The following is a 25,680-nucleotide window of genomic DNA, read 5'->3' on the forward strand; positions in this document are numbered from 1 at the left end:
TTCACAAAAGTCACAAAACAAACAGCAAAGAACAATAACAGCAGACCTGGGGAGAAGGTGGAATCTGATCTCCAGAGTTACCACAGCATATCATTTAAAATATCCCAGGTTTTAAGAAAAAAAATTAAGAGACATGCAAAGAAACAGAACATGGTTAACACAGAGGGGGAAAAAATCAATAGGCAATGTCTTTGAGAAAACCCATTGGATTTCCAGACAAAAACTTTAAATCCAGTGTTTTAAATGTGTTCAAAGAACTAAAGAAAATCATGACCTAAGAACTAAAACAAAATATGAAAACAATGTCTCACTAAATAAGGAGAAATTATAAAAAAGAAGTGAATTGAAATTCAGGAGTTGAAATGGCCATGAATATTTCATCAGAAGGGTTAAACAGCAGATTTGAGCGGGACAGAAGGAAAAAAAAAATGATCGAACTTGAAGATAAATCAACTGAGATGATCAAGTCTGAGAAAGAGAAAGAAAAAAAAAATGAAATAAAGTGAACAGAGCCTCAGACACATGTGAAACTATGAAGCCTAAGTTCAATGGGATTCCCAGAAAAAGAGGTAAAAGGACAAAAAGAATAAGAAATAACGGGCAAAAGGATTCTAAATTTGATGAAAAATAACCTATGTATCCAAGAAATTCAACAAACTCCAGGAGGAATAAATTCAAAGACATCCACACCTAGACATGCATAAATGTAGGGAAGGGCAAATCAGAGATCTTGAAAGAAGCAAGCAGGAGAGATCATCATGTAAAACAGATTCTCAGCAAGATTAACAGCTAATTTCCTATCAGAAACCATGCAGGCCAGAAAACAGTGGTAAAACAATTCAGATAAACTTAGAAAGACACAAATTACCAAAACTGATTTTTAAAAAAAGAAAATCTGAAGAAATCTATAACAAGAAAAGTGATTGAATAAGTTATCAAAAACTTCCCACAATAAAAGCCCAAAACAAGATGACTTCACTAGTGAAATTTTACCAAAGGTTAAGAATTAACACTAATTGAGAGGCTGCTGGGAAGATGGCAGAGTAGGACGACCCTGGACTCACCTCTTGCCACATGGCTGCCTAGAGAGCACCCACATCGGCAAAAATAACCCAGAAAGCAACTGGAAAGCTGGCAGAACAGACTCTTCACAGCCCGGTATAGATAAGAGGCCACAGTGAAGCAGATCCACCCCCTCCGATCGCTCTCGGATCTTGCCAAGATCCCATCAAAGCGGTGCCATAAGTATGGCAGTGTGCGTGTCGCCCAGACAAGGGTCTAGCACCACTCCAAAGTGAGTCCTGCTCCAGGGAGAGGGAAAGATAACCACATACCAATCTGACAGTGACCCCAGCAGTGGGCTGGGGGCAGGCAGCTGGTCTGACTGCAGGCCCCACCCACCAACAAAAACTTCTCAGGGGACAACACAGGTAAAGTGCCTGCAGTTTGGTGTTACTTCATCTCTGGCAAACACCTGATCTGACTCAACTCAAGCCCAAGGCAGCCCCGGACCACCCAGACTAATACTACAGACACCAGACTGCCCACAATAGGCAGAGAGCCATCACAGGCTGGAATGAAGGCAAACACATCTCAGCCACAACAGTAGGACACCCCTGTAGCAACACACATAGGAAACACCGCCTGATGCACCATTTTCTGGTGAAAAGGAGACACTGCGCTGCAGGACCTTTTCTTCATAAAGCCACTACTTTCAAGTGCAGGAGATGTAGCTGACTTTCCTAACACAGAGAAACAGACACAACAATAGACAGAATGAGGAGACAGACGAATATGTCCCAAATGAAAGAGTGGAACAAAATCAGAGCAGGAGACTTAAGCGAAATGGAGATAAATAATATGTCTGATAGTAATTTAAAGTAATTTAAAGTAATGCTCATAAAGATACTCATTGGACTTGAGAAAAGAGTGCAGAACCTCCATGAGACCCTCCACCAAGAGACAGGAGATGTAAAAAAGAACCAATTAGAGCTACTGGACTCACTAAATGGAACTAAAAACAGACTACCTGGAATAAATAGCAAACAAGACGAAGTAGAAGAACGGATCAGCCACCTGGAGGACAGAGTAATGGAAAGTAATCAAGCTGAGCAGATGAGAGGGGGAAAAATATGCAAAATGAGAACTGACCCAGGGAACTCAGCGACACTGTCAAGCATAACAGTCGCATGATAAGGATTCCAGAAGGAGAAGAGCGACAAAATGGGGCAAATAGATTTGTCTGAAGAAATAAGAGCTAAAAACTTCCAGAATCTGGGGAAGGAAAGAGAAATCCAGATCCAGAAGGCACAGAGAGCCCCCAACAAAACCAACTCAAAGAGGTCTGCATCAAGACACAAAGTAAACAAGATGGCCAAAAGTAGTGATAAAGAGAGAATTTTAAAAGCAGCAAGAGAAAGGAAAGCAGTGACATACAAGGGAAACCCCATATGGCTATCAGTGGGTTTTTCAGCAGAAACTCTGCAGGCCAGAAGAGAGCAGCATGATAAATTCCAAGTGCTAAAAGGAAACACTCTACAGCCAAGAATACTCTATCCAGCAAGGCTTCCATTTAGAATAGAAGGAGAGACAGAGTTTCTCAGAAAAATAAAAGTTAAAAGCAAAACCAGCCACGTCCCTGTCACACACGGTGCCATCGGCCTGTGGGTCCCAAATTCACAGTCCAGCCGCCCTCTTGCCCGAGTCAGCATGCATGGCCTGCCACCTGCTCAATGCCAAGTCAACACGCCTTCAGCTCAGATTGCCAAGGGCTCAAACTGGCACTCTTCCCCTCAAATTCCAGCCCCTGTGCTCAAGTTTGTGCACAAAAGTGGGCATAATTACAACAGCAGAATGAAGCAACCCAAACAGTGACACTAATTCTGTGGAATATGGAATGGATAAAAGGAGTGTGCTAGGCTGAGAACATCTCCAACAGGCACATCAAAGAACAATACAGCATGATTCTGGTTAGTAAAAGAAGCAAAACTGGGAAAAATAAAACAAGATGAAATCAGAGAGGGAGACAAACCATAAGAGACTCTTAAGCATAGGAAACAAACTGAGGGTCTCTGGAGGGGAGGTGGATGGGAGGGTGGGGTAACTGGGTGATGGGCATGAAGGAGGGCGCATGAGGTAATGAGCACTGATGAATCACTGAACGGTACCTCTGAAACTAATAATACAGTATATGTTAATTGAATTTAAATAAAAAAAGGAACCTCCTCCCAAAAAATTAATACTAATCTTTCACAAACTTTTCCAAAAAAAGAAAGAAAAGGAAGGATGACTTCCCAACTTAATGTATGAGACCAGTATTACTCCTACTAAAACCAGCCAAATATGTCACAAAAAATAAAAACTATAGACTAATGTTCCTTATAAAAACAACTGCTAGAGTCCTGAACAAAATATTAGCAAACGATTTATCTGGCAACATGTAAAAAGAATTATGTACATAACCAAGAGCAATTTATCCAAGGAATGCAAGGTTGGTTCAACATAAAGAAATCAGTCAATATAATACAATGTTTTAACAGAATAAAGGTCAAAAACTGCATGGTCTCAACAGACGCAGAAAAACATTTGACCAAATGCAACACTTTCATAAAAAAAGAAATACACACACAAAAAAAACACAACAAATTAGAAATACATGGGATAATCCTCAACCTGTTAAGGGCAACTACAGAACTTATACAGCTAATACTATATTTAATGGTGACACACTAAAAGCTTTCCCATTAAAATCAAGGAAAAAGCAAGAACGTTCATTCTTCTTTTTTTTTTAAGATCTTATCTACTTATTTGAGAGAGAGAGACAGAAATAGAGACAGAAAGCACAAGCAGGAATGAGAGGGAGAAGCAGGCTCTCCACTGAACAGGGAGCCCAACTCAGTGGAGCTCGATCCCAGGACCCTGGGATCATGACCTGACAGCTTAACTGACTGAGCCACCCAGGAGCTCCAAGGATGTTCACTCTTGCCACTTCTACTGAACAGTACACTGGAGGTTCTAGCCAGGGCAATTAGGCAAGAAAGAGAAATAAAAGGTGTCCACATGGGAAAAAAATAAAATTTTATATATATACATATATATATATATATATATATATATATATATTTGCAGATGACATTTTCTTGTAGATAGAAAATCCTACGAATATTGCAATAAAACAATTAGAACAAATAAATGAATTCGACAAGATCGCAGGATACAAGATCAACATACAAAAATCAGCTGTATTCTATATACTAGCAGTGTACAGTCTGAAATGAAATTACAAAGACAATTCCATTTATAGGCATAACAAAATATTTAGCAGTAAATTTAACCAGGAGGTACAAGACTTGTACACTGAAAACTAAAAAACACTGCATAAAGAAATTACAGACTTGAATAAATGGAAAGACATTTCATGTTCATGGATCAGACTTAGTATTTCCAAGATGGCAATATTCCCTAAATTGATCTATATTTTCAGTGCAATTTCCATTAAAATCCCAACTGGCTTCTTTGCAGGAACTGGCAAGCTGATTCTAAAATTTATATGGAAACGCAAGGGACCCAGAAGAGCCAAAATAACCCTGAAAATGAACAACAGAGTGGAGGGCTCACACATCACAATTTCAAAACTTACTACAAAGCTACAGTAATTAAGACTATGTGGCACTGGACAGACATATAGAACAATGGAATGAAACTGAGATTCCAGAAATAAAACTGTACATCTATGTTCAACTGATTTTTGACAAAGGTACCAAGTAAATTCAGTGAGGAAAAGGATAGTTAGTTCAACAAATGGTGCTCAGATAAATGGATATCCACATACAAAAAATGAAGTTAGACATCCTACCTCACACCATATACAAAAATGAATTCCAAATGGACCAAGGACCCATATGTAAGAACTAGAACTATAAAACTCTTAGTAGAAAACACAAGTGTAAATCTCCATAACTCGGGATTAGGTTATGGTTTCCTACACCTAGTACATGTAACAAAAGAATAAATCAGATGCCATCAAAAATAAAAATGTTTATGCCTCAAAGAATACTATCAAGAGAAGTTGAAAACAGAGCTACCCTATGACCCAGCGATTGCACTACTGGGTATTTACCCCAAAGATACAAATGTAGTGATCCGAAGGGGTACGTGCACACCAATGTTTACAGCAGCAATGTCCACAATAGCCAAACTATGGAAAAAGCCTAGATGTCCATCAACAGATGAATGGATAAAGAAGATGTGATATATATATAATGGAATGTTATGCAGCCCTCAAAAAACCCGAAATCTTGCCATTGGCAATTACATGGATGGAACTAGAGGGTATTATGCTAAGCGAAATAAGTCAATCAGAAAAAGACAAGTATCATATGATCTCATTGATATGAGGAATTCTTAATCTCAGGAAACAAACTGAGGGTTGCTGGAGTGGTGGGGGTGGGAAGGATGGGGTGGCTGGGTGATAGACATTGGGGAGGGTATGTGTTATGCTGAGCACTGTGAATTGTGTAAGACTGATGAATCACAGACCTGTACCTCTGAAACAAATAATACATTCTATGTTAAAAAGAAAAAAAAGATAGTAGGAAGGGAAAAATGAACGGGGGGATATTGGAGGGGGAGACAAACCATGAGAGACTATGGACTCTGAGCAACAAACCGAGGGTTTTAGAGGGCAGGGGGTGGGGGGATGGGTTAGCCTGGTGATGGGTATTAAGGAGGGCACGTATTGAATGGAGCATTGGGTGTTATATGCAAACAATGAATCATGGAACACTACATCAAAAACTAATGATGTAATGAATGGTGACTAACATAATAAAATTTAAAAAAATAAATTAAAAAAATACTATCAAGAAATGGAAAAGACAATTCACTGAATGGAAGAAAATATTTGTTTCCTGAATATAAAAAATTCTTACAACTCAACAATAAAAAGGCAACCCAATTTAGAAATGGCAAAGGATATGAATAAGTATCTCTCCAAAGAAAATATAAAAATTGCCAATAAGTGCCTAAAAAGATGCTCAACATCACTTATTAAGAAAATGTAATCATACCTACAAAGAGATACCATTTCACACTCACTAGGATGGCTATAATGAAAAAGATAGTAACAGGTGAAGATGTAGAGAAATTGAAGCCTTCATATGATTCTAATGGGAATATAAAATGATACAGCTACTTTGGAAAATAGTCTGACATTTCATCAAACAGTTTAAAATATAGAGTTGCCACATGACCCAGAAATTCCACTCCTTGATATAATATCTAACAGAACTGAAAACATATATCCACACAAAAACCTGTATATGAATTTTATAACAGTATTATTCCTATTAGCTAAAAAGTGGAAACATCCCAAATGTCCATCAACTGATGATGGATAAACAAAATGTAGTATTACCTATACAGTGAAATATTATTCAGATAAAAAAGAATGAAGTACTGCTATAATGCACAACATGGATGAACCTTTAATAATATTATGCTAAGTGAGGGGCACTTGGGTGGCTCTGTCAGTTAAGAATTTGATTCTTGATTTCTGTTCAGGTCATGATCTCAGGGGCGTGAGATCAAGCCCCGTGTCAGGCTCTGCACTCAGTGCAGAGTCTGCTTAGGATTCTCTCTCTCCTCTCCCTCTGCCCCTCCCCCTGCTTGCTCTCTCTCAAATAAAAATCTAAATAATTATGCTACGTGAAAGAAGTCAGACACAAAATGAAACATACTGAATGATTTGATTTATATGAAATGCCCAAAATAGGCAAATCTATAGAGACAGAAAGTAGGTTAGTGGTTGCCAGGGGCTAGGGGGAATGGGGCAGACCACTAATGAGCACTGGAGTTTCTTTTTGAGGTGAAGAAAATGTTCCAGAATTAGATTGTGATAGCTGTACAACCTTGTGAATATACTAAAAAACACTGATTTGTACACTTTAAAAGGGTGAATTTTATGATATGTGAATTAGATAACAATTAAAGAAAAATAAGTTACATAGGTCCACAATCACTTATCCACAATTCTGAAAAATTATCCGATATTGGGGGAACTTTTTTCCTAACTCATTTGTTGGTAAAACCTGGCTTAAACTAACATGGAGACTTTTATACTCTTTATTTTAAACCCACTTTCTGTGAATATTCATATATTCACTGCAGAATTATTAACGTGCTTGAAAGAAGGAGAGATGCTGCTCAGTCCTGTGGGGGATGTTATTAAGTATATAATAAATATACTTGTTCTAAAAAATGAAAAATTCTGAATTTTGCAGTATTTGACTAAGAATTTTTACAAAGGATTTTTGGTCCATCCTATACTGAACATAATCTGTTACATGTATGTGTATACAAAACCAGAGAAAGGAACCAATTTGGTCCAAACTAAATAATTCAGCTAGAAAATATACAAACCTCTCCCTCCCCATACATATGGAACAGTAAGGCTAGCTTGAATAAAACAAAGGAGATTCAAGGGAGACAAGAAACATGAGAAGTTGGGGCTTCAATACAGGGAAAAGGTCTATTACCAAATGGGGATAGAAGAGAAAGACACCCTTAAAAAAACAACTGGCATTTAAAATTAAGTACAAAGCATGGCTAGAATTTTAAAATTTTAAATAAGCCTCATTACTAACCCCTAAGTCTTCAGTTCCACTCCTCAGTGGTAACTACCATTAATTCTTACAAATCCTTCCCAAAATGTGTATGCTGAGGGGTATGTGTGTGTTTCAGAAGAGTATTTGCAACCTGAAAGTTAGTTTCAGTTAAAATACAACACACATCCTGAAGAATACTTTAAGCTTTTGTTTAAGAAATGATTTCATTTTATATAACACATGGAGCTTCCTTTTAATGGCTGTACAGTATAATACTTCCAAGCATGGAGGTAATAATTCATTAAGCCAATCTCCTACTGATGGACACTAGTTATTTTTACATGTTTATTAGAAACAAAAGTGTAACAAACAAAAAGTGATTCTTAAAAACTTAATAGATTTTTATAACATTTTTGAGTTTACAGAAAAATTGAGGTAACAGTACTTAAGTTCTTATAAACCTCTCGCTCCCATAATAGTTTCTCCTATTAACATTTTGCATTAGTGTGGTACATTTGTTACAACTGATAATACTGACACATTACCTATGGTTCACAGTTTACATTAAAACTTCAATGTTTGCGTTATAAAGTTCTATGGGGTTTGCCAAATTCATAACCTCATGTATTCACCATTACAGTATCACACCAAATAGCTTCACTGACCTAAAATCTCCTGTTTCACATATCCATCTTATTTTACCTCACTCTAACCCCTGACAATCATTGATCTTTTCTTTGTCTTTATAGTTTTGCCTTTTCCAGAAGAGAGCTGGAATCATAAATTATGTGGTGTTCATTGACTGGCTTCTTTCACTTAGCAATATGTATTTAAAGTTCCTTCATTTTTTTCTGTGGTTTAATAGTTCATTTCTTTTTCTTTACTGAATAATATTCCATTGTATGGAAGTACCATAATTTGTCCATTTACCATGAAGGATATCTTGGTTGCTTCCAACTTTTGGCAATTATGAATAAAGCAACTACAAACATTCATGTGCAGATTTTTGTGCAGACATAACTTTTCAACACAACTGGATAAACACCTAGAAGCATATTGCTGGAATGTATGAAAAGACCAAGTTTATTTAGTTTTATAAGAAACTTCCAGGGGTGCCTGGGTGGTGCAGTCAGTTAAGCAACTAATGCTTGGTTTGGGCTTGGGTTGTGATCTCAGGGCTGTAGGATCAAGCCCCATGTCACTCTTTGTGCTCAGCCCAAAGTCTACTTGGGATTCTCTCTCCCTCTGCCCCTCCTGCTTGCATGCTCCCTCTCTCTCAAATAAACAAATCTTTTAAAAAAAAGAAACTGCCAAACTGTGTTCCAAGATGGCAGTACAATTTTGCATTCCCATCAGCAATGAGTTCCTGTTGTCCCACATCTTTGTCAGCATTTGGTTTTGTCAGATAATTTTTTAGATTTTAACCATTCTAATAGGTGTGAAATGGTACCTCATTGTTTTAATCTGCAGTTCCTTAATGACATATTTATATGCTTATTTTCCATTTGCATATCTTCTTTTGGGATGGGTGTCCAAACTTTGGCCCATTTTTTAAAAATTGGGTAGTTTCTTATCATTGAGGGTTTTTTTTTTTTTTTTTAGGATTTTTATTTTTTGAGAGAGAGAGAGAATGGTAGAGAGCATGAGAGGGAGGAAGGTCAGAGGGAGAAGGAGATCTCTGCTGAGCAGGGAGCCCGATGCGGGACTCAATCCTGGGACTCCAGGATCATGACCTGAGCCAAAGGCAGTTGCTTAACCAACTGAGCCACCCAGGCACCCCTTATCATTGAGTTTTAAGAGTATTTTGTATATTTTGGATTGAAGCCCTTTACCAGATACGTATTCTGCAAATATTTTCTCTCAGTCTGTGACCTTTTTGCTCTCTTAACAGTGTCCTTCATAGAGAAGTTTTTGATTTTGATAAGGTACAAGTTAACAAGTTTTTCTTTCATGGATCATGCTTTGGTGATATATTAAAAAACTAAGGTCAGCTAGATTTCCTTCTGTTATTCTCTACAAGTTTTATAGTTTGTTTTTTTTAATATAGTGGGTCCATAATTCACTTTAAGTTTTGTGAAAGGTATAAGGTCTATGTCTAGATTCACTTTTTACAGATGTCAAATTCTTTCAGCACCACTTGTTGAAAAGACTATCCTTTTTCCAATAAATTTTCTTTGCTCCTTTGTCAAAGATCAGTTGACTACAATATGGGTCTATATCTGGGATCTCTATTCTGTTGCATTGGTTTATATGTCTCTTCTTCCACCAATACCATGCTGTCTTGATTACTGTAGCTTTAGAGTAAGTCTTGAAGTTGTGTGGTATCAGTCCTCTGACGTTGTTCCTAAGTATTATGCTGGCTATTCTGGGTCTTCCCCCCAGCCCACATAAGTTTTAGAATCAATTTGTCAATATCCACAAATACCTTGCTGGGATATAGACCAAGTTGGGAAAAACTGACCTCTTAAAAAATGCTGTTTTAGAGCAGTGCCTGGGTAGCTCAGTCGTTAAGCGTCTGCCTTCAGCTCGGGTCATGATCCCAGGGTCCTGAGATCGAGCCCCACATCGGGCTCCCTGTTCCACGGGAAGCCTGCTTCTCCCTCTCCCACTCCCCCCCGCTTGTGTTCCCTCTCTCGCTGTGTCTCTCTCTGTCAAATAAATAAATAAATATCTTAAATGCTGTTTTAGAAATATAAATATATAGAACAGAAACCGAATTTTTCCTGGGTATTAATCAGATATAAATCATGTTACTTTCATTAATCCACAATAAAAAGGTGAAATGTTATAATCTATGAAGAATACCAAGTAAAACATTGCTTTTGTCAGAATAAAAATACTATTAATGCTACTAACTTTATATATGATGTTATTTAAACCAATGATGGATCAGCTGTCTAGAAAATTCTCCATTACCTACAAAGAAAATTTAAGTTCCTCTACCTCATTAATAGCATACCATTCCCCCAAATCTCTTCCCTTTCCCTTTTACATTAAGTTTAAAACCTTGTGTTCTTTTCATTTAAAGCAGTGGTTCTAAACTGGATAACCGCCCTTCAAAGGACATTTGACAATGTTTACAGAAAGTCTGTCATGATTTGGGGGGATGGGAGGGGTAGGGGTGGGTTACATCAAGTGGGTAAGAATGCTGCTAAAGGAATGCTGCTAAACATCCTACAATGCACAGGACAGTACTTACCCTCCCCAACAAAGCATTATTGGGCCTCAAATGTCAAAGGTGCTGAGACTGGGAAAGTCTGATTTAAACTGAACCCTGCATGGTATTAGAAAGCAGCATGAATAAGCTATCATTTCAGCAAAAATAAACTTTTTATCATTCTCTTAAAATCATTTTGTGTTTTGGTTTTAAGATGCTTATTAATAAGCTTAAATCTCTTATCCTAGGATTTAATATCATCTGACAATATAAAACAAAACTCCCAAGCAATACAGAAAGAAATAATATAGGGTGAGTTTTTTTTTTAAGACACACCAGATTTCATAGGTGAATTTCCCATATCCATAAAATAACTTTTGTGTATCCAGGATATAACCAAAAACAATAGAAAGTTACACCTAGAGACTCAAACAAAAGTTATAGGTGTAAAGTTAATTTCTATTGTATTTTATTATTAATGTTAACTTAAATAAAATACCATGTACTGCTTCCTTTTTTGCCAAAAGCAATGGCTGGTGTCGAGAAGGCTTAAAAATTGTGTGTTTTTGAGGCATATTGAAGGATGTGAGCAAGGGAAACCTCTTTCTAGTTTTCTAACTGTTTAATAACAATGAGGTTAGGAAACAGAAGCATTCCCTCTTTAAAAATGCTTAGAATCTTGTGAATCAAAGAGTGGTCATGGACCAGTAGCATCAGTATCACCTGGGAGCCTGTTGGAAATACATACTTTTGGGGCTTAATTCAGGTGTACTAGATCAGAATCTGTATTTTAACAAGATTTCCTCAGTAATTCTTACATTAACATTGAGAAGCTGTGCCTTAAAAAAGTCATCTAGAATGTTAGATGACTACAATAAAAAGACACCACGTCAGTCTAGGTTAAGAGTTTGGAAAGAGCATTTTGGAATGGAGAACGGGATTTAAATTTTAACCCAAACTGGAATTTTCTTCTCTCCAGAGGCCATTTGACATCCTATGTCCAGTATTACATAGTGAATGGCCATGGGTCCCAGGCCCCTAACTCTGGATAGCAAACCAATTAGTCTTCAAGAATTTCCTCATAGGTAGAAGGTAAGAACACATGATTTTCATTATCAAATCATGACAGGATATTATAAGTTACAGTTCTATGAAGAGAATTGTTTTACAGGTGCAAATGTTCTACAAAAGTTTTTTAAAAAGTTAGAAGATCAGTAATATTCAGCCCTGACTATAAATTATTATAAAGAAAATATTTGCAAAATATTGCAAAGAAAATTATTAATATTGCAAAGATTCCCATGGTGATTTGTACCAGCTTATGATACTTGGTCATGGTTATAATTTTCCTTATATTAGAAGCGTTTTCTTCCAGTTCAATACTATTCAGATGAAAGAGACTTTCATAAAAACTGACATTAAAAATGGAAGTGGTAAGGATAATGCCAAAATTTGGGGGTGGGGGAGTAGGGGAGATCTAGTAAAAGTTAGGACTTTAAAGCTTTGTTTTGACATAATTTCAGATATACGAGAAAACTGCAAAAATTGCACAAAGAATTTCAGGTATCCCTTCCAACCAGATTCTACAAATCTTAGCATTTACCTTGTTTTATTATTCTGGCTGAACTATTATTTTTGGGTATGAGTTAAAGAAATATACTTTAATACCTATTCTCTAAAAGCAAATTCTTTCACATTATCACATTTCAACTGTCAAAATCAAGAAATTAATACTGATAGAATGCTACTATCTAATCTATAGACCTTATTCAAGCTTCAATTTTTCCACTAAAGACCTTTACAGAAAAAAGTTTTGTTTTTTTACTGGTCCAAAACGCAATTCAGCATTATACACATTGCTTTTGTCTGTTTAGTATCCTTTAATTTGGAAAAGTTCCTAAACCACTTTTATTTTCATGGCCTTTAGATTTTGAGGAGTCAAGCAGTTATCTGCATTGTCCTTCAATGTGGGTTGCCTATGTCCTCATACTTAATTCAGCTCGTGTATTTTTCGCAAAAATGACAAAGGTACCTATTGCCCCATTCCTGATGAGCTTAATCTGGACTAGATGGTTAAGGTGGGTCTGGTCACGTTTCTCCACTGTAAAATCACTACTGTCCTCTTCAGAATTAATAAGTCTTAAAGGGAAATACTCTGAGATTATGCAAATATCCTGTTCTCACAAAACTCTCACCTTCTAATTTTAGTATTCATTTATGTCTCCTGCAAGAAACAGTATGTGGTGTTTGCCAAACACTGATTTTCTGGTATTTATTCTACATTTATTAGGATTCCACTGTAGGGAGAGCTTTCCTTTCTCCATTTACTTATTTATATCAATATATTCATATATTTTGATACTTAAATGGTCCCAAATTTAGGAACTAGGAGCCCCTTTAAGCTGGTTCCTTTAATCATACCTCAGCTACTCCTCAGCACATCCTCTCCTTCTGACATAGCAGGTGTGGGCTTATATACTTTCCCAGCACCAATCTCAGCATCAACCATTTCTCCAGTCAGTCCTGTTTCCTTTCAATGAAGTTAGTGTTTTATCCATTAATTAAAACATACACATAGAAATTAATTTATGTTTTTCTTCTCTGTTTTCCGCTTTTATGTTTTTTTCCTTGTGTTTTCTTTTGGCTTAACTTTGTTCCTTTGCTAGCCTTTTGTGCTTGGAATTCAGTGTGTATATTTTTATCCTTTTATTTTTATTAATAAATGTGTTTATAGCATTGAATTTCCTGATCACTATTTCCTGATTATGGTTTTAAATATATCCCATAGATTCTAATGATGTTTCCATCAAATTTTTTGCAATTTGTTTTTCTCCTTTCCTTTCACCCGGGAGTTGCTGAAAATAAGGTTAATTTACAAGTGAAAAGTGCCTTAGCTTATTGATTCTGTTATAATTTCTAGGTTTAATGCTGCATTGCAATCAGGGAAGAGTTGTCTGTAATACATCTACTCTGTAGAATTCACTGACAGTTTCTTCATGACGTAATATATGATCAATTTAGTAAATGTTCCATGTGCACTTGGAGAGAAGGTGTAGTCGCTACTATTGGGATGTAAAGTTCAAAAGTTATGATACACCGTATTGATTATATTTAGGTCTTCTATAATCTTACTCAATTTTGTGCACCTCAAATGTCTTACCCTGAGTATGGTGTTATGTTATTCTCGTCCTGTTAACATATTTCAATCTACGTCTCCTTGAATCTCTTCTACTTCTTGCTTCATAAAGTTGGTTACTGCGTTCTTTGGTACATAACTATTTTATCTACCTTGTAACTTGTGAATTTTCATATTAATAAGTATATTAGTTTTCTATTGCTACACTGACAAACTACTACAAATTTAGTGGCTTAAAACAACATCTACTTCTTATTCGGTAGGTCAGAAATCTGGGCACAGCACAGTTCTGCTAGTTCTCTGCTTAAGGTCACACAATATCAAGTTGTCAGCAGAGCTGTATTTCCTTCGGGAGGCTCTAGGGAAGAACCACTTCACACTCTTTAAGATTGTTCACAGAATTCGGTTCCTTGAGGTGACAGGGCTAAGGTCTTTATTTATAGTCTTTGCTGGCTATCAATTGGGAGTCTTGTTTCCTTAAGCTGCTTGCATTCCTTTTCACACTGCCCCCTCCATCTTCAAATTAGTAATGGCAAGTCAAGTCTTTCTCACATTTTTACTATCTCTCACTTACCCTTTATAGTATATTTCTCTGACTCAGGTCAAAAAAGTTCTATGATTTTAAGGGGCCACCCAGATAATCTCCTTGAAGTCTGTAACCATAACTGCATCTGCAGAGTCCCCTTTGCCACTTCATTTAACATACTAAGGGTTCTACGGATTAGGGAATGGAAATCATTGGGGAAGGAGGAAGAGATTCTATCACAAAAAGTATCCTTTGTTGGATTTAATGTTCTTAGGCTTCAAATTCTACTTTATCTAACATCAAGATCACTATATGTTTTCTTATTATTTCCATATGCCTAGCATATCTTTCAATACATATTTTTAGCCTTCGTCAATCTGTTTTAGGTGGCTCCTTTAAACAGCATATAGTTATATCTTGCTTTGTGAGGAAAATTAAAATTTTTCTTTTAATAGTGTTAGGTCCACTCATATTTATTGATATGCCTGAAACATTAATCTCAACAATCTTACTGAGAATTATGTGTATATTTCTTGTGTTTCTTACTTAATATGTTTTTCACTCTTTTAGTTCCTTTTTGTCAAGAAGATTTATACTTTTGTTTTAGTGTACTTCAATTTTCAAATGCCCTTAGCCCATTTTCTTGTTTAGCCCTTTGGTATAGAGTTGTTTAATTTTTATGTATCCAATTCCCACCTAATTCCGCACATAGTAATCTATGAGAAACCATACTTCTCTTCCCCCTTCTTAATTGCATGATTTGTTTCATCAGAACATACAATGTTTATACATAGTCTCACCCTTGCCCACATCTTTTCTTCACAGATCTGCAATATTAAATATTCACCTTTATTTCTTTTGCTGATGTTTTCCCCTCTCACCTCTTGGCTGATTAGAGCTTGGCAACTAGTGGATTTCTCAAGAGCACATGGGTACAGAATTCCCTGAGTTTTTAAATGTTTAAAAATTGTTTTTCTAAAAGATAGTTTGGCTAAATATAAACTTCTGGCTTCATACTTTTTCACTGAGACTTTTTTAATGTTCCCCCCATTCTTGCCTTGCTTTATCATGTTTTTTAAGAAGTCTGATTCTAACTATGTTGCCCTTGTAAAGTCAGTTGATTTTTTAATTTGGAAATCTTCAAGGCTCTTCTTTAATTTTGAAGTCAGTGTTACTAGGAAAATGCACATAAATTCTCCCAGGTACAAGGTGGCTCTTTCAATACGTAGATTCATGTCTGTCTATTTTTAGGTGGATTTTTTGGGAATATGGCTTTAAATATTAGTTCCTCCTAATTTGTTTTGTTTTACTTCTGTGTGGATACCAATTAAACCTATGTAGTTTCTCTTCCATTTCAACATTTTTTGATCCTTTTTATTTCACCTTGTTTTCTTTCTCCTTTACCTACCTTTATTCAATGCCACTTATTAAATTTATTTGAGTCTATTCTCCTTTGGACACCCTATAATTTTGTATTCATTTCTGAATTTAACTGTGTTTTCCTTCCATTTTTTCCCACAGTCCAACTCTTCATTTCTCCCTGGTTTTTAGCCACTTGTTTTTTGTTTCTGTTTTTTAAATAGTGGTAAAAGATATATAACATAAAGTTTACATCTTAACCTTTTTCTAAGTATACAGTTTTGTAGTGTTAACTACATTCATATTGTTGTGCAACCAATCTCCAAGAATCCTATCTTGCAAAACTGAAACTCTGTACCAATTCAACAACAACTCCCCATGTTTCCCTCTTCCCAACCCCTGGCAACCACCATTCTTTCTGTTTCTATGAATTTAACCACTCTGGATACCTCATATAAGTGGAATCATACAATTTTTTTGTGTGTATGTGACTAGCTTAGTTAACTTTTAGGGGGATTCAGATCAATCTCAGGCCCACCTCCAAATCTCCTCTTCTCTCTCCCAAGCAATTTTCCCCAAATTATCTTTGTTTAAACACAAAGTTTTACAGTAAAAGCTGAAGAGAACACTTGCTGGATTTGGGGATTTTTGTTTTGTTTTGTTTTTACTTATAGGTACAGTTGATTCTCATTTGCAGATTCTGTATTTGCAAATCCATTTACTCACTAAAATTTATTTATAACCTTAAAATCAATACTTGGGGCACTTGTGGTCTTCTGGGATATGTGCAGAGTAATGAAAAAAATCTAAGTCACCTGATGTGCAAGTTTCCAGCTTGCACAACAAGGCAAACACTCTTTCTTATTTCAGGTCTCATACTGTAAACAAGTATCTTTTGTCTATTTAGTGTTCCATTCTTTGCATTTCTGTGCTTTTGTGTTGGCACTTTTGCTCTTTTAAACAGCCCCCAAGCATAGTGCTGAAGTGCTGTCTAGTGTTCCTAAGACTAAGACGGCTGTGATTACTGAGAAAATACATGTGTTAGGTAAACTCTGTTCAGGCATGAGTTATAACTGCTGTTAGTCTTAAGCTCAATGTTAATGAATCAACCACATATGTTAAACAAGTTGTTCTTCAACACAAACACAAAAAACAAAGTTATGTATTGATCAGTTACTGATTAACAAGACCCAAATCCAAGCTTTTCTACACACTTAAGTTTCATGACTGTACTAATATAAAGATGGATTAAGTCGCTTACAAGTGTTTATTCTTATATGAACTTCAGTATCCATATCATAAAGTTACTGGCAATCTTCAAAAGACACTGTAGGTTACAGGAACTCTAACACACAATTACTACCAACCTAAACTACCCGAAACACATCTTAAGAAGCACCTAAAGTATATATCTCAAATAGTGATCAAGTAAAACTCTGGAATGCACACTTATACTTCCAGTAAAACATTTAATAAGACTTCTTTAAAGTTAGAAAGTGCTAGTCTTTGTCTTTAGACATACTCAAACAGTATAGCCTAAAACAAACCACCACCACCATGTAAAACATACATGCTTTAAGTGTTATTCTGAGAAAGAAAATCTGCTACATCTTTAAACATAATTCATAGTAAATTTCAAAGGGTAAAATGACATGACAAAAATACTAGTAAGGAAACATAAAAATATTTCCACACACCTTCAAAACAATGCACTGTGTATGATGAAATTATTTTTCACTGTTTGCTCACCTTATGAAATTTAGTTGGTTTATGTTTGTGTATATGTTGGGGGGTTAGGAGATTAGTGGGACAAGCAGAAATAAAAATTTTGCTAGTTCTTTATTATGGGTCTGATTCAAATAAACAGAACCAAAAATAATAAAATGCTTAGGAATAAATTTAAACAAAGAGACAAAAGACTTATACACTGAAAACTACAAAACACTGCTGAAAGAAACTCAAGTAGACATAAGTTAATGTAAAGACACGCCATGTTAATGGACTTAAAGCCTTAATATTGTTAAAATAACAATAACACTGAAAGTGATCTACAGAATCAACACAATGCCTATGAAAAGTACAAAGGTATTTTTTGGAAAGGTGTTTTTATGCAAAAACAAAAAAACCTATCCTAAAATTCATATGGAATTTCAAAAATCTCAAATAGCCAAAACAATCTTGCAGAAGAAAAACAAAGTTACAAGACTCATATTTCCTATTTCAAAACTTACTACAAAGCTACAGTAATCAAAACAGTTTGGTACTGGCATAAAGGCAGATATATAACCAATGAAACAGACCCCAGAGATGAACTCTCCCATACATAATCCAAATTTGTATAATGTCTTCAAGATTCATCTGTGTTGCAGATGTACCAAAATTTCATTCCTTTTTAAGACGGAATAATATTCAATTATATGTATATTTCACATTTTGTTTATCTGTTGGTGCACATTTGGGTTGTTTCCAACTTTTGGCTTTTGTGAATAATGCTGCTGTGGTAACTGGTGGACAAGTATCTGTTTGAGTCCCTGCTTGCAATTCTTTTGCAAGAAGCAGGCTCCCCGCTGAGCACAAAAGAACAAATACAGAATAATTCCACTTATATGATACCCAGAATAGGCAAATATATATATAGTAAACATATATATAGTAAATATAATAATATATATATAATAAAATAAAAAATTATATTTAAAACCTAATGAATCTATAGGTTACCCAGGCCAATTAGCTGTAAAAGCTCATAGTATGCCCTTCTGTCAGGGGAGAATTTATTCAAGTGTTTAATTAACATTAGACTGTATGCTTAGAAATGTATTCAGTATTATATATAAAAGTTGTTTTAAGGAGCCATTAACTTATTTTAATTAGATGCTTAGTTTTATAAATGTCTACAACACAAAACTGCTTTTTTCCCTTGAGTTCTCCGGCACCATTTAAGAAGTGGAAAAATCCTATATATAGAACTATAACAACAGCAGCTGCAGTTTTCTGAGCTGTTTACATCAAAAGGCACTAACACTACATACATTATTTCTTTTAATTCCCATAACAAAAATAAGGTAAGTATGTAACTCCATTATAAGGATGAGAAAAGGTTTAGAAAGGTGAAGTAACAGGGCACCTGGGTGGCGCAGTTGGTTAAGTGCCCAACTCTTGATTTCGGCTGAGGTCAAGATCTCAGGGTCGTGAGACCAAGCCCTGGGTCAGGCTCCAAGCTCAGCAAGGAGTCTGCTAAAATTTATCTCTCCCTCTGCCCCTGCCTGCACTCGTGCTCTCTCTCCCCTCCACCTCTCAGAAGTAAATAAATAAATCTTAAAAAAAAGAAAAAGAAAGGTGAAGTAACAAGTTTACATAGCTGGTGAGGCTCAGAACAAGTATTCAAAACCAGATGTATGTGACAGCAAAATCCCTGCCTCTGAAATGAGGTATGCAGGGATGCCTGGGTGGCTCAGTTGGTTAAGTGTCTGCCTTAGGCTCAGGTCATGATCCCAGGGTCCTTGGACAGAGCCCCGCATCAGGATCCCTGCTCAGCGGGGAGCCTGCTTCTTCCTTTCCCTTTGCCCCTGCCCCTCCCCCACCCTGCTTGTGCTCTCTCTCAAATAAATAAAAATCTTAAAAAAAAAAAAAAGAAGAAATGAGTTATGTATACCCCGCAAAATACATGGTAATGTGAAATCACAAGATCAGTAGGTATCTCAGGGGATCTAATCTTAAGGAAAAAAAATTATATTTTCTCAAAAAAATCACATAATCATCAAACTCTGAACTTTTGCATTTGCAAAAATTTAAATCTAATACATTTTATAATAAAATAAACATGGATTAGAATACAGAGTAAAAGTCAATACTAGCACAAAATTTTGAGATAGAGCATAACTTCAAAGAAATTTTGTATCAGGAGCTTCTCACAGGTCTTAAGTCACCTCCAGCATGTACTGAGCAATGCAGAGGAATGAGTGGGCCTATCTCTACCTTCTTCCACTAGGACTACTTGGATGATAATGTTTAAGAAGCACTTAGAGCATGTGACTTCCCATTTCTGATTATATCAACTGTGCACAAACACACTGAAGAAAAAATAATTTTCATATTTCATCTGAATAAAAAAAGCAGTGCTTATCTCTTCACATTCATGTTAAACCCTCAATTATAGACAGTAAGTTTATATCCCCAGAGTTTTCCTTCAGGCATGCCTATTACTCCTAATTATTCCTATTATTCCTAACAGGCCCAGAAAATGAAAGATAGGTAAGCACTTAGATCCATATTCAAGAATAATACATATATATAACAAAAAGAGTAAGTGGTAAATTGACTGGATGGGAGGTTTTAGCCGGTACAATAAGAAAAAAAAAGCACCTGGAACTCTTAGATTGAAAAGGAAGAAATAAAACTGTCTCTTAGCAGCTAACATGTTCATGTACATAAAAATTCCTTAGGAATCTATAATAAGGCTACTAGAGGTAATAATTTAGCCAGGTTGCATGATATGAGATCAATGTACAAAAACAAATTTCTACATACTAAGAAGCCAATAACTGAAAACTGAAATTAAATAAAATCATGTGTAACAGTATAAACAAAGATATAGATATATTTATCACAATATTTGAAAGACCTCCATGCTGAACCTACAAAATACTGCAAAGAGAACTTTCAGATGTCATGAATAAATGGAAAGATCTCATGTTCATGGACTAGAAGATTCAGTATTAAGATATTAAAGCCAGCATCCATCTTGTCAGTTCAGATGAGAAAATGAATACCAAAGGGCCTACTATCCTTGGGCACGGCTGGACTGGCCAGGGAACCTGTAGGAATACAACCCCACTAGCTTACAAGTAAAGATATAATCACCAAAATGTACTTAATGAAATTTCTAACATATAGAATAAAGGTATTTTTAAGATTCCAAGTCTCTTGAGATGGAAAAGATCTCTGAGGCACCAAAGCAGTACTAGAGTACCTGCTAACATGGGCCTCCAATCAGTGGGGCTGACCTTCTCAGGAGGGCCCCTGCCCCAAAATTTGCCTTTAAAAACCTTCACTTGCAAGCCATCAGGTAGTTCAGGTCTTTAGAGCATTAGCTCCCTGTTACCCTGGGTGGTGCCACACCAGTATCATTGTTCACTGCAAAAGACTGGTGTCAGTTTTTACTGGCTTGATGTTCATCAGGTGGACGAACTCTCATTTGGTTCAAGTTTACAATATCAATTCTCCCCAAATTTGCCTACAGATTCAAAGTAATCCCAATAGAAATCCCAATGGGTCTTCTGTATTGATTCTAAAATTTATATGGAAATGCAAAGATCTAGAATAGCTAAAACAATATTGAAAAAGAAAAACAAAACTGAAGAATTTATACTCCTTGATTTCATGACTGATTGTATAACATACCAGTAATCAAGTTTTAGCATAAGGACATATAAATCAACGAAGCAAAAAAGAAAGTCCTGAAATAGACGCACACATACACATGATCAATTGGTTTTGAAAAAGTACCAAGGGGGGCGCCTGGGTGGCTCAGTTGGTTAAGTGACTGCCTTCGGCTCAGGTCATGATCCTGGAGTCCCGGGATCGAGTCCCGCATCGGGCTCCCTGCTCGGCGGGGAGTCTGCTTCTCCCTCTGACCCTCTTCCCTCTCGTGCTCTCTATCTCTCATTCTCTCTCTCTCAAATAAATAAATAAAATCTTTAAAAAAAAAAAATTAAAAAAAAAAAAGTACCAAGGAAGTCAATGAGCAAAGAACAGTCTTGACAAAAATGCTGCTGAAACAACTGAATATCCATATGGAAAATAAACCCTTAAGTTATACCATCCCACAATATTAATTATATCGCAAACCTAAAATATAAGAGCTAAAACCATAAAATTTCCAGAAGAAAACATATGAGAAAATGATTGCAATAAAAATTTAAGGAACATCTCTTTGAATGACAGTTTAAGAAAACATAAAGGCAATCTATAAAGTACGAGACAACATTCACAATACATATATTTCACAAAGTACTTAATGCAGCATATATAAAGAATTCTTGTAACTCACTCATAAAACAAATATTTAATTTTAAAAAAAGGACAAAAGATTTACACAAGCATTTTAAAGAAAATACACAATAAGAATACTAAAAAATGCTCAGTATCATTAGTCACCAAGGAAATGCAAATCAAAACCATAATAGTATTATAAATTCATCAGAATAACTATTACAAAGTTACAATATAAGAGTTGACAAGGATGTGAAGCAATGTGAAATCTCATATTGCTGTGGGAATGCAAAATGGTACAACCACTTTGGAAAATACATTGGCAGTTTCTTATAAAGTTAAATGTACATTAAACATTACACTCAGAAATTCTACTCCTAGTTATTTACCCAAGAAAAATGAATGAAATGAAAACACACATCTATACCAGATATTCACAACAGCATTATTCATAATAATCTCAAACTGGAAATAACTCAAATCTCCACTAAAAGGTGAGTGGATAAACAAATTGTGACATAGACAGACACATCAGGATGCTACCCAGCAGTAAAACAGAATGAATTACTGAAAGAAAACATGCAACAGAGACAAATCTCAAAAACACTTTGTTGCACCAAAAAAGCCAGAAAAAAGATTATACTACACTCTTATGATTTCATTTACATGAAATTATAGAACACAAAAAACTAAACTATAATGACAGAAAGACATCAACACCCAGGGTCTGAGTTCCATGGGACAGGGGAAGACATCAAGTAGCTTTTTGGAGTGATGTGGATCTTCCATATTTACATATCTGTATTTGGCAAAATCAATCTGCACACTTATTAAAGTTGATTTAAAAATCCCTCCAAACATAGGTTCAGTGAAATAGGACAGAGTGTGTTTAAATCAAGGCAGCCCATGTTAGACCAGTTTATAAATATTTATAAAGAAGCCATATAAAAAATACAGAATTAAGATAAGGTTGAGGAGATTAAAAAAAAAAGATTGAGGAGGATTTCATCATACTTCTGGTATTATAAAGACAATCACCCCGCAAAAAAGGAGTGGTGAGTCTTCAATAAAACTGATTCTAACAGAAGGTTTAAAAATACACAATAGGGGCACCTGGGTGGCTCAGTCAGTTAAGCATCTGCCTTCAGCTCAGGTCATGATCCCAGGGTTCTAGGATCGAGCCCCGCATCGGGCTCCCTGCTCCGCGGGAAGCCTGCTTCTCCCTCTCCCACTCCCCCTGCTTGTGTTCCTTCTCTCACTGTATCTCTGTCAATAAATAAATAAAATCTTTAAAATAAATAAATAAATAAATAAATAAATAAAATAAAAATACACGATAGCTCTGATTACAATATATTTTTGAAGAACTCTTTCAAAAACCAGGTTTTTAAGGTGAGCAGTCAATGCATTTCCTGATTTCCTTTCTAATTACAAGAGGAAAACAAAGCAGAACTCAACCTGACTAACCATTTCATGAGGCTCTCTAAAACATTTTTTTTAAACTTAGCCAAAACCCACTTTATAGCTTTATCTTGCTTAACCTTCCTTAAACCAGTCTATTCACTGCACTTTCTAAATTACAACTTACACACTATTATATACAAAGCTTGGTGTTTGAAATGCCAGATACAGAATAGACAATATAGAAGTCTGTGGCCAGCAGCAGTTCTAGCTACTTTTTAGACTCAGAGTTTTATTATTATGCCCTTAGTTCAATGTAGGTACTTAAGTTTAGGTACCACTGTCTGAAGAATTCATGGCTAGCAAATGATACTTTCAAAAAAGAAAAGAAAGAAGGAAAAGAAGGAAAGGGAGGGAGGGAGGGAGGCAGTAAGGATTAATTAATGGTTTTCTGTACTAAATAATACCTTTTTACATACTTTCAGAAACATACCATCTAACAATGAAGCAAATTCTATTACTTTCAGTTAGGGTTCCTGAATTCTAATATGGGTCCCAATTCTCCTAGTTATGGAGAAGTACAAACTTGCAAAATGTGTTAGCAACACACTACATTACTTTCTTATATTTTAATTTAAATTCCCCAACATCTCTGTTATAATACTTGCTTTACACATGAGTAAATGAATGAAGCTCAGAGAGGTGTGTAACTGGCCCAAACTACCAAATGACAGAGCTATGATTCAAAATCACTTTAACTCCGAAATTCATGCTCGTAAGTACCATGCTGTAATTCCTCACAAAGAGAACTCAATTACTCTAAGAGGTCTACATAAACTTGGGAAAAGAGTGACAAAGATAATTTTTTTAAAACTCCATTTACCTTCAGGGGACGCAGAGCACCACAAAATTTTGTCCACCAGCTGTTTTCAATGAATTCTAAGTGCCTCTCTCTTTTCCTAAGTGTTCGTAACCTTTCTTCAAATTGTTTTAAGGCACGTTTATCCCTTGCTGGCAAAGGTCGACCATCTTTGCTCTGCAAATTCAGAACAAAATAAAACAGTTTTTTACCATTAAGGTCTTAGTAAAGTACCCATCAGATTTATCAAATCATGCAACAAAACCTTTTTTAGGTTGGATACTCCTTAGGCAAATTTACAAACTGAAAAAAAAAAAATGACATCTTTGTGACAATACACATCTCTGAACCAAGATCAGCATCAAAATATAGATGTGTGTACATTTAATACTGAACTTCTTGATTCCTATTTTCCAAATATATGGTAAAGTTATGTGGAAAGGAGATAAATATCTTTAAAAATGCCCTTTTTATGGGGTACTTTATTCAATTTGTTCAATTACTCTCTCTCACCTCCAAGCTCCTCTTTCTATCCCTTATCTTAGTATATTTGGTTCTACCCCTTCTCTCCCTTTGGTCAGCCCCCGATTCAGATACAGCAGAGGGATGTAATACCAGTATGTGCTATGCAGAGGTATTTATAACAATTGCTAAGAAATGTCACTTTCTTATTCTCCAAGGACTTTTGCACATAAGTTATCTTTTCTTTGGCCAGCCTACTGAGAGGTAACTTTCATCCATCTATTTTTATCTGATGCTTACTATAATCATAAGCAGTACCTTTCTCAATGGTGGTTCAAAGATAACACTTTCCTGCTTGAACTCCCCTGCCCACAAGTGTCTTCAATTGGATACAATAATTAGTTACAATAAATGACAATTGCTAAAAATAAACAAAAAAAGGTAACATAAATTTGTTTGCTTTTATTGGAAGCAACAAGAAAAATATTTACATGGAACTGCATTTTTAAAATGTAAAGACATCAGGGGCATCTGGGTGGCTCAGTTGGTTAAGTGTCTGCTTTTGGCTCAAGTCATGATCCTAGGGTCCTGGGATTGAGCCCTGAATCAGGCTCCCTGTTCAGTGGGGAATCTGCTTTCTCCTTCTCCTCTGCCCGCCCCCCCAACTCATGCTTGTGCTCGCTCTCTCAAATAAATAAAATCTTTAAAAAAATAAAATGTAGGGGCACCTGGGTGGCTCAGATGGTTAAGCGTCTGCCTTCGGCTCAGGTCATGATCCCAGGGTCATGGGATCGAGCCCCACATCAGACTCCTGGCTCAGCGAGGAGCCTGCTTCTCCCTCTGCCTCTCTCCCTGCTCATGCTTTCTCTCTCTTTATCTCTGTGTCTCAAATGAATAAAATCTTTAAAAAATAAAAAAATAAATAAAATAAAATGTAAAGACATCAGATATTAAAATGTTAATATCCCTATTCAGATTTAAATAGGTTCTTAAGAGAGAGACAACAAAATTGCTCTCTAGCATATGCAGTGCAGCCTCATCTGAAATCATAGCTATAATGAAGACAATATCCAAATATCCTTTAATAAAGATACCTGCACAGTAATAATGATCTCTTTACATAATGGCACTGCCATACTCTTCTGGAACCAGCCGTCGTCTTCCATACTTTATCAAACTGCT

General features: G+C 35.9%; 1 protein-coding gene across 1 annotated transcript in view; it reads right to left on the reverse strand.

The window, feature by feature from the left end:
- LMBRD1 (LMBR1 domain containing 1) overlaps window positions 1-25,680 on the reverse strand; it is a 126,531-nt gene that overhangs the window by 37,209 nt on the left and 63,642 nt on the right. The window contains exon 9 of the mRNA XM_025890619.2: window positions 24,061-24,213. Within this exon, the coding sequence (XP_025746404.1) occupies window positions 24,061-24,213 (153 nt within the window). The remainder of the gene's footprint in view (window positions 1-24,060; window positions 24,214-25,680) is intronic.

Source organism: Callorhinus ursinus, unplaced genomic scaffold, assembly GCF_003265705.2.
Source record: "Callorhinus ursinus isolate GAN/ISIS: 27379988/994484 unplaced genomic scaffold, GSC_fseal_2.0 scaffold22, whole genome shotgun sequence".
In the NCBI taxonomy this organism is placed as follows: domain Eukaryota; kingdom Metazoa; phylum Chordata; class Mammalia; order Carnivora; family Otariidae; genus Callorhinus; species Callorhinus ursinus.